The sequence below is a fragment of the Podarcis bocagei genome (genome assembly GCF_964188305.1).
Source record: "Podarcis bocagei genome assembly, chromosome: 2".
Classification (NCBI taxonomy): domain Eukaryota; kingdom Metazoa; phylum Chordata; class Lepidosauria; order Squamata; family Lacertidae; genus Podarcis; species Podarcis bocagei.
Genome location: NC_138126.1, coordinates 97209709 through 97226065, shown reverse-complemented (window position 1 = coordinate 97226065; position 16357 = coordinate 97209709). Strand labels below are relative to the sequence as shown.

General features: G+C 45.8%; 1 protein-coding gene across 1 annotated transcript in view; it reads right to left on the bottom strand.

Annotated features, from left to right (window-relative positions):
• Nucleotides 1-523: 523 nt before the first annotated feature.
• QRICH2 (glutamine rich 2) overlaps nt 524-16357 on the bottom strand; it is a 43061-nt gene continuing 27227 nt past the window's right edge. Inside the window, exons 14-20 of the mRNA XM_081185348.1 lie at nt 13421-13486; nt 12940-13041; nt 11701-11904; nt 8067-8235; nt 4669-4756; nt 3963-4088; nt 524-1361 (exon numbers count right to left, since the gene is read on the bottom strand). Of these exons, the coding sequence (XP_081041474.1) occupies nt 1234-1361; nt 3963-4088; nt 4669-4756; nt 8067-8235; nt 11701-11904; nt 12940-13041; nt 13421-13486 (883 nt within the window). The 3' untranslated portion in view covers nt 524-1233. The remainder of the gene's footprint in view (nt 1362-3962; nt 4089-4668; nt 4757-8066; nt 8236-11700; nt 11905-12939; nt 13042-13420; nt 13487-16357) is intronic.

Here is a 16357-nt window from a genome sequence, read left to right as displayed (position 1 = left end):
GATGATTTAAGATTTGCAAGGGGGTGAAAGTTTTGGCCACACAGAAGTGGAATTTAGTTAGCGGCTTGCTCAACTCACTGATCAGTTCAAACCCATACTTGAGACGAAGAAAATAAATGTTCACCTTGTGAAACCCACATGTATTTCCCCACAGTTCCTCTGCTATTTTTGGGTTGTATGAAGTTTCTATTTTACTTGCCCAGTCATATCAGAGGACTAAGATGACCACGGCATGCCAGCCAACAACATAAACCCATTTAAATGTTACATTGGTTGCCAAATAACTGAACACATATCTTTTCATACTACATACATTCCAATTAGCATGGCCTGGTCGGTTTAAGAGGTAGACATTTTAAGCAGGAACCTGCTGAGCATGTTCAATCCCTAATGAGAACTAGTTTTTTGCTCACAGGTATCCTTACTGGTGTGCATTGCATCAAAACAAACAAAAATGGCCATCTAAATTTTGAACAGTAAATAGTTCCACTCTGGAAACAGATCTGAATTACTGACTCTGGTGAAAGCTATGAATTCCATATTTATTAATGAACGTAGGAGTGATAAATTTTGTCATGAGTTATACGCGCTGAACCCAAAAGCAACTGTATTAACTTCATAAGATAAAACTGCAACAACTAAAGAATACAAAGCCCAACATGCAGTGCTCCACTCAGCCACTGCAGTCTTGTATCTCCCCCCCCCCACCTTCCCTAAAGTCAACAGGGGCAGCAATTAGCTGAACCCTAAACCGGATTGCCCCTTTATGTCACAGCAACTTTTTTTATTTCAGTGGCCAATGTGTGCCTGGCTCTGGAATAAGAAACAACAAGAGGAAAAGGAGGAAGTTGAAGATGTTGAGACTTGAAATCAGCTGTCTCTTTAACTGTTTTGAACAGAAGAATTTGTATTGAAGAACCAATTTCCTTGGACAAATAAAATGAATGGCCGCTGACCCAGTAAAACTGGTTTCTACAGAAGGAAATGTTGCTACCTCCCCAAACACATTTGGTCCCAAGCCCATACCAGCCCAGCCCAGCCCTTGTGAACATCACTGTATGGAAGAACCACAGAGACTGCACCTGCTGTAGGCAAAGCACAGCAAGAAGGCTGTGTTCCTGTGGCAGCAGTATGTCTGCATGATCTTCTTCATATTTTGTTCACTCTTTATTGTCTTGCTTTCATCTGTAAGAACCATGCTTTCATTGGGGCACAAAGCTGGTGGGTCTCTGCTTATGCTGACTGCTCATCTGAGTGTCTTGAGGGAATCGTCATTCGTAACTCAATGGTTTCTCTGTCCTGTATCCCAGGCTCTTCCGTGATCCGCAAATGGGCTGTGGATTTGTCCCCTGCAGACTTAGCTGCAACACAGAACAACAGCCATAGACAGAATCATAGAATTGTAGAACTGGAATGGACTACGAGCCCAGATCTAATTATTATGAGTATAAGAAACTTATTAAACAATATTTTATCCACTGGACTACAGCAGGCATAGGCAAACTTGGCCTTCCATATGTTTTGGGACTACAACTCCCACTATCCCTAGCTAACAGGACCAGTGGTCAGGGATGATGGGAATTGTAGTCTCAAAAACATCTGGAGGGCTGAGTTTGCCTATGCCTGGCCTACAGCTACCATCTGCCCCAGCTAACATGGTTGGGGATAATGAGGTTTGTATTCCAACAACATCTAGCAGGCACCAGGTTCACAATTCCTTACATATATGGTTGTGCCAGCTTATTTTATAATGTGGGAAGTAGCCTTGAGAGCTTCAGATCATCTTGTTAAGAATGGAAGAAGAGGCTGCTGGATCAGGCCAGTAGCCTATTTCATCCAGCATTCTGTTCTCACAGTAACCAACCAGATACCTGTGGGAAGCCCAAAAGTAGGAGCTGAGTGCAGCAGCACTCTCCCACCTGTTGTCTTACATGACAGCAACAGGGCAGAGGATAAGAGGTCTGCCCAGCACTATGACCTTGAAGGCGAATTTATTAGTTTTTTACATAGCTTTGGTTCTGCTAGAAAAGTGAAGATGTAGCTCCCATGCAGAAAACCTGATGCTTCACCTAGCCAGACTTTGACTGCTAGAGGCATGAATTTTCACCAACAGAAGGCTCAAGACCCATGCCTCCTTGCATGGAGTTTGAAGGCTTCCAATTTTATTTTTAAAAATTATTTTGCAAGTGAAAGTGATGCACAAAATTGGCATATTATGTGCACTGGCCCATTTACCATGACAAACATTTTAGACTCATGGGGTTGTGACGATTGATCTAGGTTTTAAAAAGATAGCAGCATCTCAAACAGTCAGTAGTTGAATGGAGGCAGGGTTAATTTGACTGAAGCATTTAACCCCAGGATTAGTTTTCAGTGCTAGAAGTCACTATGGAAAATGAAATATGGCATTTGCAATTCTCTATCTCCTGCTAAAGAGGAGAGGAATGATCTTCCAGATCCTGTTAGCAACTTTTCTATTGTTATGCACAGAACAGAATATACCTGCTGCATCATATGTACTCCACCCAAGGAAACACATCACTCCCCCCTCTCTCACACACCCACATCCCTACACCTTTAAGGCTGTGGATAGCCTTTATCGGTCCAGTCTTCTCACAATGTATACTTGTTTTCCCACATTCAGTTTAAAAAAGTATATTTGCCTTTCATGTGTTACAGAATACTTCACGGGTACACTTAGTGTACTGCCAATTTTGTAACATGTAAAGCAGCCCTCAAGCCGAGGTGTAATTGGGTTGAGCATCAAGCCCTTTTTGTCATTCCTATATGCAAAATGACGGCCGGCTTTGAGCAGAGAGAGAATTTTATCCAGGTGGTTAAAATTTCTCCAGCAGCCACTGGCTCTTTCCTTTCCCTTTCACCCTCAACCTTGCTCCTTCCACTCTTCCCCCACCTTCGCCGCACAGGGCAGGCAAAGTTCACCGACGGGTTCTGTACATTTCCACAACTTAGGTGCGCTGCTAAGTAAACAGTGCTCTTGGTCTATGCTAAGCAGCCCCACGATTTCCTGCAGTGCTCTTCAATCAGTCTGGCACACAGTCCAATTGTTCTAACTGACTGTGTTTGCAATTACATCTCAGATGTGAGCGTTCAGCACCACGGTGCTACCAGAAGGGAGCTCTCTATAATGGACAGATGGATTGGCAGGCGTGGAGATTGCAAGCAGACCTAGAATCAGTGAACCAGTGACAGTCCTCTCACTAGAAGCCTTTGCTGGCCCCCTTTTTTTATTTAAAGAACCTGCATGATTCTGACTTAAAGCTACTTCCCTGAGCACAAAATCTGCAAAGATGTACAATGGAACTGGCCTATAGAACGTACAGAGGAAATGCCCACTCTAAAGCCTTAAAACTGGCTTAACTGAAATTTCCCCTGCTCAAGGGATTATGGGAAACATAGTTCTGCAAAGAGTGTGCGCAAACTACAGCTCTCTTAACAAGATTCCCTCTATATACTACAATTCCCAGGATTATTTGGGGAAAGCCACAACAGTTTTAAGGCTGACCAGACTAGTGGGTTTTGGTTCTTTTGCAGGTGCAATTAACAATGGATTAGTAGTGTATTTAAACTTGACCATCCATCACCACCCCAAACATTCTGGGCATGAAAAGTTACCAGATTTCAGCAGGAGATTATAGGACATGCAACGTTTGGAAACAAAACTGTATGTCCAATGTAGATGCCAGTGATAACAGAAATCACATATAACTGTGCCAATGTCATCATTAGCACAAATAATCATGAATGCATAAAAAGGATGTCTGCAGGGGCCCTAGTTACAGTATAAAACCAATATAAAAGCAGAGTTTGTCTCACAGACGCTCCACTTGTGTGGACTGTCCTATATTAATCCCAGAGTGAGTATATAAATTAAGGAAACCTCACTATCTTATCTGAGTGGGTTTCATCCTTTCTGGATCCTGACCTGGCTCGGAACTTACCTGACATGCTGCGCAAAGACACTTTGGCAGTGTGGGGACGAACTGGAAGATTGGCAATGTCACTGAGCGTGGGATGATGCCTTTGTGAGGACGACCGAATGAGCTTGTTTCTCGGTTTTAAAACACCTGGTGGGAAAAGCACAGAGGGTGGAAGGACACTTCAGTATTTCTGCTACACACATACAAATAGTGATGTAGTGATTTAAAGAAGCCAAACAAGAGTCATCCTTTTACATGCATCAGGTCTCTTACAGATGTGCTTATTCAGTACACCAGGGGTGAGGATCCTGCAATCTGATCTGCCAAGATGTTGCTCGACGGCAACTCCCATCAACCAAAGTCAGCCTGCCAATGGCCAGAGGTGATAGAGATGGTAGACCAGGAACATCTGAAGGGTCACAGGTTCCCCATCCCTGCAGTAAACCATTTGGCAATTGCTGTACATATCCCAGCTCTGAGACTGGAGTAAGGGTCAATCAAGAGATGGACTAGAGCTCTTTTTTCCCCTTAATCACCCCTATCCATAGAAACTGGCAGCAGGAAAACGGTGCTGGCTTTGCATTCTGCAGCTGAAGGCAAATGTTTCACATTGTTCCATGCAAGGTAAAGCCAGCTCTGCATATTAACACTTAATAACCTGAACAGTGTGCATGAAAGGGTTAACAAAATGTACCCAAAGCATCTGCACATGGAATGTAACACTTACCGTCCTTTCCAGTTATTGATGGGAGTTGTGCGTCCATCCGTCCTTTGTAGATATGACCATCAAGACCCAGTATATCTACCTCTTCATGCTAGGAATCAATGCAAGCACAGGGCAGATTTCAATTTAGCCCCAAGGGCAAACATTAAAAATCCATTACAAACCAGTCCTGCAGTTTCACTCCATCAGTCTCAACACTTACGGTGGAGCTTGAAAAGCTTTCTCACTTTGACAGTAGGGTGGCCAGGCTGGAACCTAGTGATCCCTGCTTTGCCTTTTAAATTCCCTGATCCAGTGACAGCTTCCCTGCCCATCTCTGCCTTAGTACTGTTGTCCACTCACACCTGTTTGCATGTTACCTCCAACCTCCAGCTTTTGTCGGACTACAACTCCCATCAGCCCTAACCATTGGCCATTCTGACTGCAGCTGATGGGAGATGGGAGTCCAAAAACATCTGGAGGGCATACATTGTTGCAGAAGGCTGCCCTACTCTCCCAAGGAGTTTACAAAGGTAGAAACTTCATCTCTAGGTTGCAACCTGTTGGTGGTTCCATTGACTGAGAAAGAGTGGGAAACGCTGGAATCCCTGCTCTGCAGTAAACAGATATAGACTGCCAATGATGTAACAGGCAACTTGGATTTTAAGATGAATTTGTCCCAACCCTTTATCACATTGGTTTCCATCTACTGGTTTAAAACTCTGACATCCGAAGTAGTCTCCCAGTGCATATATGTGTAAGATTTCAGCCCAAGCGGAAGATAAGCTCTCATCTTCTAGACTGGCAGCTTTCCTGTAAATCCAACACGCCATGGTTGTCAATTTAAAAATGCAACAATATAATATTGTCTTAAAAACCTCAAGAATTAGAAAAGTTAATGAAAGAGCCCAGTTGCAGCCACTGGTGAGGAATTCTATACTTTGCCCTCAGAAAAGGGAGAACAGGAACTAATGGTCTGTAACCCACAACTGTACTGGGCTCTGTACTATGGTAAGGTCATAGCAAGAGAGCTATATGTTTACATTTTTCTAAGCAGAGGGAATAAAAGATTAACAAGTATGTTTTAAATTAAAAGCAGGTCCATCGTGCAGGTTTGGATTACAGGCAGAATGACTACTTGAATACTGTATTGTTTATGTGTGGCATTTAAATTTCCAAGCAGTAGGAGGAGCTTGAGCAATATTTTTTTTTTTGGGGGGGGCGATAATTGAAAGCTGGAGAAGGGAGAATTCTACTGTTCAATATTTTTACTTTCCAGTTGTTTTAATTTCTTGTGGTTAACTATTTTGAGTGCCATTCATGGGAGAGAGGTGGGGTGCATGTTTTACGTCAGGGAAATGTGGAAGGAAAGGAGGCCATGGCTGTGGAAACCAAGATAGAGGCTGCACTTTGGATGGTGGGCATCTGATTGGGTATCTGGGGGAGAAGAACATTTGAGATAAAAAAAGGAACTAAACAAATATATGGCTTTTTGAGCCCCCACAATCAGGACATGTATCCTGATGCACAAGAAGCCTCCAAACCTTTTAGTCATTGTATTTCTTTCACGGCTTCTAGCAACAAGCACTATGAGAATTGGGATACTGGCCTAGAACTAGCACTGGTTTGAGCTAGCAAGGATGAACAAAACATTTTGCAATCTAAATTAACTTTTTGCTAACAAAAGAGAATAAAAAAAAGAAATCAGGAGAGTGTGGTCAAAAGGAAATTTGTTTTTCAGTTATCTTTATGTTACATAATTCAGAGAGAGATAAGCTGGTGGCAGGTGGAATGTGTATCACAGGAACAATACCAAGCCATTAGTCCTGCCATTAAGAGAAAATTGTAATGTCAGCTAGAAAGGAGTGTTTTCTACACACGGTGATCTTGTTCTCATTCTCATTTAGATAATACATTATTCCCTTTTTGCAGGGTCTGAAATAAGCCTATACAGCAACTTCCTCAAGGTCAACAAGTGTGTCCAGACCAATAATTGTGTTGCCTTCCATTTATTGTTGCCGTTCCAGTACTCAGCCTTTACACAGCACTCAGAATTGTGGACTTGGGTTTTATAACATTTGCGTTTCTGAAAACCACCTTAAATGTGTGTCCCCCGCCCACATGCAAGAGTAGAAGAGCCTTGAAATGGGAACCTAAAATTGGCCCGTTTCAGTTTCTACTAAAATAAATTAGCAGAAAATAGTAGCATAGAGCCTATGTTAACGAGCGCAAATTTATGAAGGAAAGTCAAGTCTCTAATACTGAAAGAAGGGTTAGACCATGGTCAGGAAAAATAAAGTATGTGGTTTCTCTTAAGACCAAGAGCAGTAAAATTCGTTTCTCTTCAGTTTCCTATATGAACCTGCCTGACTATTAAGTTCAGTAGGGAAGCTCATATAAGCCCCCTCCCCCATGTTAAAAAGGACAAGGGAATGGGGTTCTGGGGCCCTTTCCATTGACAACCACAGTCATGTCTGCTGCTGACAGCAAGCAGGAAGGAAATGCTCCCTCACACATTCAGACAGTGTGGGAAAGGGCTCTCCACAGGCACTGATGCACACAGGTAATGTGTGTGCAGGTGCCAGAGGGTCAACCTCCTTATTGGCTGAGGCAAAAGGATCTTTCCAAATGGGGTAGGTAGGCAACAAAATGGGAGGTGGAAGCTCAGTGTACGTAAAGATGCACCTTGGGGCAAAAGCAAAAATTATCCCAACTTCAGATATAGTTTGATCAGCCTGAACTGGCGGTGACATGGAAGAGGTCTCCGGATCTTGGAAGAAAAAGCTCAGTGTCAACCCAGTTTGTGGCAGATGCGAAGGAGGCAAATTCCTTTCTAGGGATTAATAGGGAAGAGACTGAAAACAAACCTGTAGATATCACAGGGCCTTCATATCAATCTAGTTGAGATGCTATGTAGAAGTATGGCTGCCACATCTCCAAAAGGATATTGTAGAGGTGGAAAAGGTGCAGGAAATGAAGGGGCTGCAGCACTTCCCTTGTGACAAAAGAAAGCACTGGAGCTTTTTGGGGGGCAGGGAGCAGACCAGGAAAAACATGCCTGAGGTTTATAAAATTAGGCATAGTATTGCCAAAACTGATTGAAGGAAAATTTTCTCTGTTATTACTAGGTGCTAAGGATCATCCAATGCAAGGTGCAGTAGTGGTTGTGGTGTTGTTTTTTTAAATCAAATAAATTTGATGAGGTTCAAAGTTACATGTGAAGAAACCAAATGGACAGAGGATGAGCAAATACTCAGTGCAATCCAGACTGTATTTCTCCCTCTTATGTGAAGTGGATCATGCAAAGTAAGTGCAGGCCTGTGCATCCCTTGTAGGCTCCAAAACCTACAGGTCAGCTATGAGTCCAGCCTGACTTCCACGCCCCACCTTCCGTCTTCCTCCCCACCCCCAGTTCTTGTTACCTTCATCACCGCCAACATGGCGTTTTCATCCGGTTGGACTGGTGCCATAGACTGTGCAAACTGCTGCAGCCGTCCGTAACGCCGGTACGGGTAAGTGAGGGTGTGGCTGCCTCCGCAGTGCCGAGGAACGCTTATGTAGCTGAAGTCTGACATATCAGCAAGCCTGTCGCTGTTAGGAATCAAGGGTCAACAGGTCAAAGTGGGGAAGCCCGGTGTGTAAGGGGCCCGAATGCAAAAGAGCAGGCTCTTGAACCTTGAATGGTTTGTAGGAGGTGGAGTTTCAGCAAGTATAGCTTGTAACACAAACTGCACCATCCTTTACACAACTGTCAAAGGCACTGGTGCTCTGTCTTCATGCTCCCCTGGCTCCCCACTACCAGTGCTGCCACAGTGTGGTGTAGTGGTTAAGAGCGGTAGAGCCAGTGTGGTGTAGTGGTTAAGAGCGGTAGTCATGTAATCTGGGGAACCGGGTTCGCGTCTCCGCTCCTCCACATGCAGCTGCTGGGTGACCTTGGGCCAGTCACACTTCTTTGAAGTCTCTCAGCCCCACTCACCTCACAGAGTGTTTGTTGTGGGGGAGGAAGGGAAAGGAGATTGTTAGCCGCTTTGAGACTCCTGAAGGGGAGTGAAAGGCGGGATATCAAATCCAAACTCTTCAGTGAGTCTGAAGCCGAACCAACTACACTAACCTGGTTTCTGGAGGACAACACCCCAAACCATACATAGGTACCTGGGGGATTGTGACAAAATCTGTATACTCGTCCAACTGCTAGTGCTGGCTTTGCTTCTCCATGCTGCAGCAATTCTTTAACAGACCAGATGTCCCAACGCACAGCCACAACTCCTCCTGCCTGATTCTTTATTTTCTCACCTCACTACAGTGGCCAGGTGAAAAGGGGGACCAGGGTGAGCTACCACATCTTTAAACTGTGCAGAAGATGAGAATCTCAGCCAGTAAGCCTTGCATGTGGAAATCCTGTCTTCTAAGCAGCTCCTAAAAGTACAGCACCCACCCACCCTGTCCTCTTACCCAACTGGGGAGCCCATCCATCGGCCACAATCACGGCTTACTAGCTAGACCAGTGATAACCAACAGGATGCTGTTGGCTTGCAGCTCCATTAAAGACCGATGGCCATGTTGGCTGGGGCTGAAGGGAGTTGGAGTCCAGCTTCTTCTGGAGGCTACCCTTGAGCTAGACCAGGCAGGACTTCCCTTTTGGACGTTATAGCTGGGGAGAAGGTGGTCAAGAGGGAACAGGAAATGAGAAAGGTGGAAGGTCTGTGGCAGCACCTTCTGTTGTGGCTGCAGAGAGGTTAAAAGGAACAGGAAAGGTCGTCTTTCCAGGTGCAATAGTAATTTGGTTTCGGTGCCGAATGTTAAAAAAATATTAGGTTGCAATCCTACACTTGCTTACTCCACAGTAAGCCCCATTGAACTCAGTGGGGCTTGCGTTGAGTGTACATGTGTTATATGGCACAGTAATGCTGTGCTTGATTTTTTATGGTACACTTTAGCAGCTACCTTGAGTCTCCTTTTGGAGGGAGAAAGGTGGGAACAGACAAGTAAATAAGATAAATATGAGAGAGCCAGCCAAATGCCTCTCCCAGGTTGTTTAGGGTCAAGTCCTGCCCAAGGATTTTTTGAAATGCTAACTTCAGAAAGCACTTTTTTTTTGGGGGGGGTGCTTTGTCACAATTGTGTCTTTGTCACAATTTAGCACCGCTGTCCTTAATTGTCCCACAAAACACCACTCACAATTACACTGAACATTTTCAGAATGTCAAAACTGATTCATTTCCCAAATAAAGCAGAAAACACTAAGCCACTCCAGAGAGGTCACGGTGGAAGGGAAAACTGAAATATTAGGTGCATACTCAGTGCACAACAACAACCTGCTCCTGGCTTTGTCTCCCTGGCCTGCACTTCATCAAGCAGCAACACACACACACAAAACAGAATGAAAGAGTAGATCTTGTCACAAGTCAGTATGTAGACAAGGAGGGAGCTTCCTAGACAGAAAGTAGAATTTCAGGCATGGAAGCAATAGGTGGAGCAGCAACTAGCAGCAACTAGCAAGCTAACAATGAAGCAGAAATAAAAATGCAAGCTACATTGCCAGTTTTGATGGGAGGGGTTTCTGAAGTCTTGGTGGAACTTTGCTGTTGGGAACTGGGGTGGCATACCTGACCTGCAGTACAAGGTTAGTGTTTGTTTGCATGTTACTTCTTTGGTTCTGCAGGTAAAGGAGTCGGCCTGCAGACATCAGTAAATATATTGTGAAGCTGTAACAGTCAGGTCCGACTTGTTCAACAGACATCTCAAGCTCAGAGTTTGCTTTGGAATTCCAGATTTTATTACCGTGCAGCAACAGCAGCAAGTCTGACCACTAAATATGTGCATTCTTTCCATTCACAGAGCTAAATGTACACTAAGGAGAAGCACCTTAAGGGGTTGCTTCAGGCATGACGAAATTCCTACACTGAAGTTGGTTCTGCATAAGAATCTGCATAAATCCTGCATGTCAGGTATCCAATGTGGTAAGACTAAGAGCACGTGAGGAGTTTGTGGCTTCTTACCACACAGAAACTTGTTCCAAAAAGTGGATTCTGTGTATAGGAATTTCCACCCATGTGTGAAACAAAGTGAAGAAGTTCCACATTGGTAAGTGAGAAGGCTCAGCAAATAGTTAGCTGCTCCTACTCTTCTCATGGCTGATTTCTTGCAAAGCTGATATTGTTCACACCCTATTTGGAATATCCACCTGGATAAAAAGAATTAACTAGGAGCTCGGCCCAGAGATTTAGCTAAGTATTAATGACTGTTTTATAAATCTGACTTTCAGGGATTTCTGAACAGGTGGTGGAGTTCTGTTGTGTCCATGCCCTGAAATCCCTAGGATGGCTGTGTAATGAAGCATTACTTCAAGCCCAGCAACAGCACCTCAAATGATGGGGTAAATGTCTGGGCCCAGAAACCCCAGAAAGTCCACTGGAGCTGACTCTGCTGCCCTCCCCTTTTGATTTTTTATATGTAGCTTACCCAACTCCATACTCATCAAGAGAAGCACTGAGCAAAATGGCCTGAGCCACCAACATCTTTTATTCCTCCAGACTCATTCTGGGATAATAAAATGGAGGCTGATGCAGCAACCACCCAGAGCCGGCTCGCCTGTGATGCAGCGAACAGCGCCTGCCTCAGGTGGTGGAAGTGCAAGAGGCAGCACTCTGCCCTCTCCACCACTTCTGCCACCAGGAGGAGGCATTCCAGTGTGCAGCGTTGCTGCTCGTTTTCCCAGCCTCCAGGTGGAGAAGCCAAGGAAGCAGCAATATTTGGGGGAGTGCCCTGGCTCCTGCCAAGTTTGGCAAGAGCCAGGGTGTTCCTGTGTGCTGGCTGCTGCTTGGTTTTCCCCTGGGGGAGCAACACTCAGAGGAGCACCCTGGCTCGCACCGGGTTCGGCAAGAACTGGGGCGTGGTGGCAGAAGTGGGGTACGGTGGGTGAGGCCAGGAAGCCGCAATTGGGTGGGGCGTGGAGGTTGATCTGTCCCAGGTGCCTTCAAACTGAGTGCCAGCCCTACTTTGCTTCTCGTTGCTTTGGAGCTATGAACTTCAACTGCTCGAGACCTTTTCTCCTACCGTTTGCCATACGGAGTTGAGCCAAGACACTGGGCCTGCAGCATCTCCCTGATCATCTGAGCGTTGACCTTCGCTGCTCCACCACTGTAATGGCTCTGCACCTTCTGTATATCCATGAGCATCTTGGAATGGATGCGGCGCAGCTTATTGAGACTCGCGCTCTTCTCCAGTGCATCGAAACGGACACCAGGTCCTAACTTCAGACTAGGGTGGGGTACAATAGGATGGGAAGGGGAAAGGTGGGGTGCAGCAGCACAAGCCAGAGAGCAAGGAGACGGCAAACAGCCACAGAAAGAGAACGGAAAAGAGAAATCATACTGTTAAGCAGGGCTGTTGCTTCCAGCATGCCTTGCTCGCATTTTACACTCCTTTTGTGAGAAAGCAGGAACTAGTGAGAACATTTACATGGAGCTATGCTACCCGGGAGGACCTAACCAGATTCACTTAAACTGACAGCTATGAAGAATCTAAAAAGCAAAGGACCCATGTTCAATGGGACACATTTTCTACAGAAGATCCTCTGGGTGTAACAAATGGAGGGGTTGCTGAGGCCTACTGCCCCATCCAGCGACACTTCTATCTCAGAGATTGCCCAAAGGAAACTTTCAGCCAATTTTTGAGAGGGATGGTTGGAGGAAAGGGAGGGATTCACCCCCACCTACCCCCTTATGTCCCCGTTCCCCGTTTCCCACCACCAGTTTCCTAACTTTGGCACTTGGGCTCTTTCTTCTAGCCTCTGGTTAACAGATGCCACTGTAACATTTTGCTACACGGTGACAGAATATTGTTTGCAAGAGAACTGTAGGAAACAAACAATGGCATCCACTAGCTGCCAGGAAAGCCCTCGCCACACCAACAGAGACTAATTCCCTGTCCTGCTCCCCTACCTGCCAATTTGCTGAAATTATCGCCCCATTCTTGTCACATGCAAATGGGGCAGAGGAAATGGGGGAGCTCCCTCTGTCCATCCTGTCAGTGAAAAATCTTGTTTTGCTAGGCAGGAGTATTTGGGCTGCAAGCTATTTTCCTACCACTCCTGCCTTCCCCCAACAGAACGATAGCAATATCACCAAGGCCAGAGGCACTTTGCATCTGCTCTCTTCTCAGTTTCATTCTCCCCAGCAGGCCCCCTATTTCCAAATCTGTGCCCCGTCCAATTCCCACCTGATCTGCCTCTTAAAATACACACAAGCTGGGAACCAGAAAAAAACCCTCCAAAGCCCCTTGTCCTCTGCGTACCTGCGGTTCAGCTGCCTGATTTGTTCCAATTCATAAACCATGTATGGCCGGAGGGATTGGTGAGCAGGTAAACCTGGCACAGCAGGGAGTGTAGTGATGTGTCTGCCAAGACAATAAGCAGGCAGGTTAAGCAAAGGGAGGGGTGGGAGAACGAAGCAGCTACAGGACAAGGAAGTCGTCCCTGGTTCAGCTGCTAACATCTGCCTGTCATGGAAGGGCAGGCCATGCATGGCCCTGGGCTGGCTGATGGGATGTGTTTTTCCCAAGCTACCAGTTGGAGACTGTGGTTGCCCCATCATGGCTGAGCAAGGAGGACTCAAATCCAAATCGCCCGGCTTCCAAGTCCTGTTCTGCACCAATTTTTAAACCACCACATACCCCTATAAATATTTATTGTTCATTTTCTATCCTTCCTCGCAAAGGAGCCCAGGACAGCAGCATAAGCACACAAGCACCATAAGAGTTCCACACATGGACTTACGGGCCAGGAACCACCATTTCCAAAGGTCGATCGCAAGAGATGCAGTGGAAATGGGCCAGGAGTCTCCTGTTTGGGTAGAAAAAGAGATGCTTAGGCCAAATAAAGGAATTACGGCAATGGGAGTATAGAGCAGGTTGGGGTTGGGAGATACAGGATATGCAAATGTTTGCCTGAACGGTCCGTGCGAAGGAGAGTAAAATGATAGTTTGTACACACGTTTTCATGAAGGGGGAGATGCCCTGGAGTGGAAAGGTTTGTGGGCTCACAACAGCAGAGGAAGAAGCAACACAAGTTGTGTCTAGGGAGCTCCTTACGTGCTTGGTAACACCAGGCACCCACAGATCTCTCCGTGGATGAGGAGGAGATGCAGAAGGCACTTTTTGCACACTGCAGCACAAGCAGGCCAGGCACATTCACCTGCTGCTTTCTTACCCCGTTCCTATGTAGTTTCTGATTGCCTGGGTAGCAACAGAACAGTGTGGAATTAACTTGGGCATCCTAACACTCAGCATGGGTGCCTCCTATTTAAAACTGACCACCTGGGGAGCTGTCAGAGAGCAACAGGAGATCATTCTCGATATTTTAGAACAACACATTTTCAAAATCTAAATGTCAAATTGCATGCGAAAACGTTGGGAGTTGTTTTTAAAAAAGAACGTCAACAACCTGCTTTAGAAAACAAGTACAGTGGTACCTCGGGTTACATACGTTTCAGGTTACAGACTCCACTAACCCAGAAATAGTACCTCGGGTTAAGAACTTTGCTTCAGGATGAGAACAGAAATCGTGCAGCAGTGGCACAGCAGCAGCAGGAGGCTCCATTAGCTAAAGTGGTGCTTTAGGCTAAGAACAGTTTCAAGTTAAGAACGGACCTCCAGAACGAATTAAGTACTTAACCCGAGGTACCACTGTACTCCCCTCTTCAAAACTGCACTTCAGTTGCACTTTGTACTATACTTCTATTCCTGCCCCCCTTTTCCTTCTTCGAGGGAAGCAGATTCCTCCGGTGGAGATCAGGTAGCTATGGAGATCCTTCCCTCCCAAACATGACACACCTTTACCTAATCCCACTGACTGACGTTAAGGAAGCAGAGGTGAGCGGGGTTATGAGTCAGGACTTGGCACCACCAGCTACTGCTGGGAAAGAGTACTTGGTGCATGGGGCAGGATTTGAGCAGCTTCAAGCCTCTCCGTTCCTTGAAGATCGCCCTGGAGGAAGAGCTGGAATTAACTGCACACACACAACTTCGCCTGGGGATACCATGCTTCTTGTCGGAAAGCATTTGCTGGCGCCTTAATCCCCCACTCTTTCAAGTACAGTCACTGTTTCGTTCCGTCAATGGATGTGGAGGGAAGCAACGAGCAAGGCCTGGGAGGCGGCTTGCCTGGCTGTTGGATCCAGTCTCTATCTTCTTACATAAGGGGCACACAGTATGGGGGCTACTCACTGTGCCACCACCCTCCGCCCAGCAGAATGCATTCGTAATTGCCAGTTTCCATCGCTGAGGCTATTCGCTCTCCCTTCTTCGAGGTGAGTGAGCTGTGCCCCATGTCCCCACGCGACGCAAACACCACCACCCTCTGGTGGTGACACATGCGTGATGCAGCTTGCAGCAGTGAAGGAAAGAGCATCCATTGACAAGAACGTGGAGGGATGAGAGAGTGCCAGCTGGCCAACTGGGCCACTCCTTCCAAAAGACTTCAAAAAAACCAAAACAAAAAAAACCCAAAAAAGCTATGCAGCAGAGTGTGATTGAGATGCCCATAGGCAAGGGAACATCCAAGATTCAGAGCCCCATCTGAACAAAATTATCAGTTTTGGTTTCTCACTTTTCCAGTCTTAAAAGTTCAGTTTGCCCCTTTTCCACATTAGTTTGCATTAAAAAAAGGGGAAGGGGGGAAGGTCCAGGCAAAAAATTGTTTGCAATTTTGTGTACATTTCACTGTAGATGTGCACGTTATATGTAAATTTATCTAACACACACATTTCTGCTGGCAATTTTCCATAACACAATGCATTTTTGTACTCTAACATACACAATTTTGTGTGTATTTTTTTTTTTTTTACTGGAGAAATGCATTGCAAAAACACTGAAGGAGGATCAGCAGACTTGGGGGGGGGGGGCTGAATCATAGAACTGTAGTGTTGGAAGGGACCCTGAGGATCATTTAGTCCAGGGGTCAGCAAACTTTTTCAGCAGTGGGCCAGTCCACTGTCCCTCAGACCTTGTGGGGAGCCAGACTATATTTTTTGGGGGGGAAATGAACGAATGCCTATGCCCCACAAATAACCCAGAGATGCATTTTAAATAAAAGCACACGTTCTAATAATGTAAAAACACGCTGATTCCCAGACTGTCCGCGAGCTGGATTTAGAAGGCGATTGGGCCGGATCCGGCCCCTGAGCCTTAGTTTGCCTACCCATGATTTAGTCCAACCCCCTGCAATGCAGGAATATGCCACTGTCCCATAGGGGGATCGAACCTGCAACCTTGGTGTTATTAGCACCATACTCTAACCAACTGAGCTATCAATTCCACCACTCCTTTGACTTGCCTGGAACCAGGGAGAAGAGAGGGTGTCCTATGGGGAGAGTAAAGAGAGTAAGACAGAGAGGCTTGGAGGGACACACTTGACCTCAGGCTTACTCTACTCATACTGCAATAGTAAACGTGAAAGACTTCCAGTCTTCCAAAGCAGTTTTTTTTAAGCACTCCCCACCCCCCAATCATAACTTCTACTCTTTGAAAGCAGAGATTTCTAGGCAACCTAATGGCATGGGAGAATAGATATATAGGCAGATAGGCAAGGTATACTCCTTCAAGCCAAGGGTGTATTGTTCCACAAACTGCTAACTATGCCTAGAAGCAGCAAACACTTCTGAAAAGAGTTTGAGCAGAAAGAACTAAGAATAGCCAAGGATGGTGTAGAGCAGGG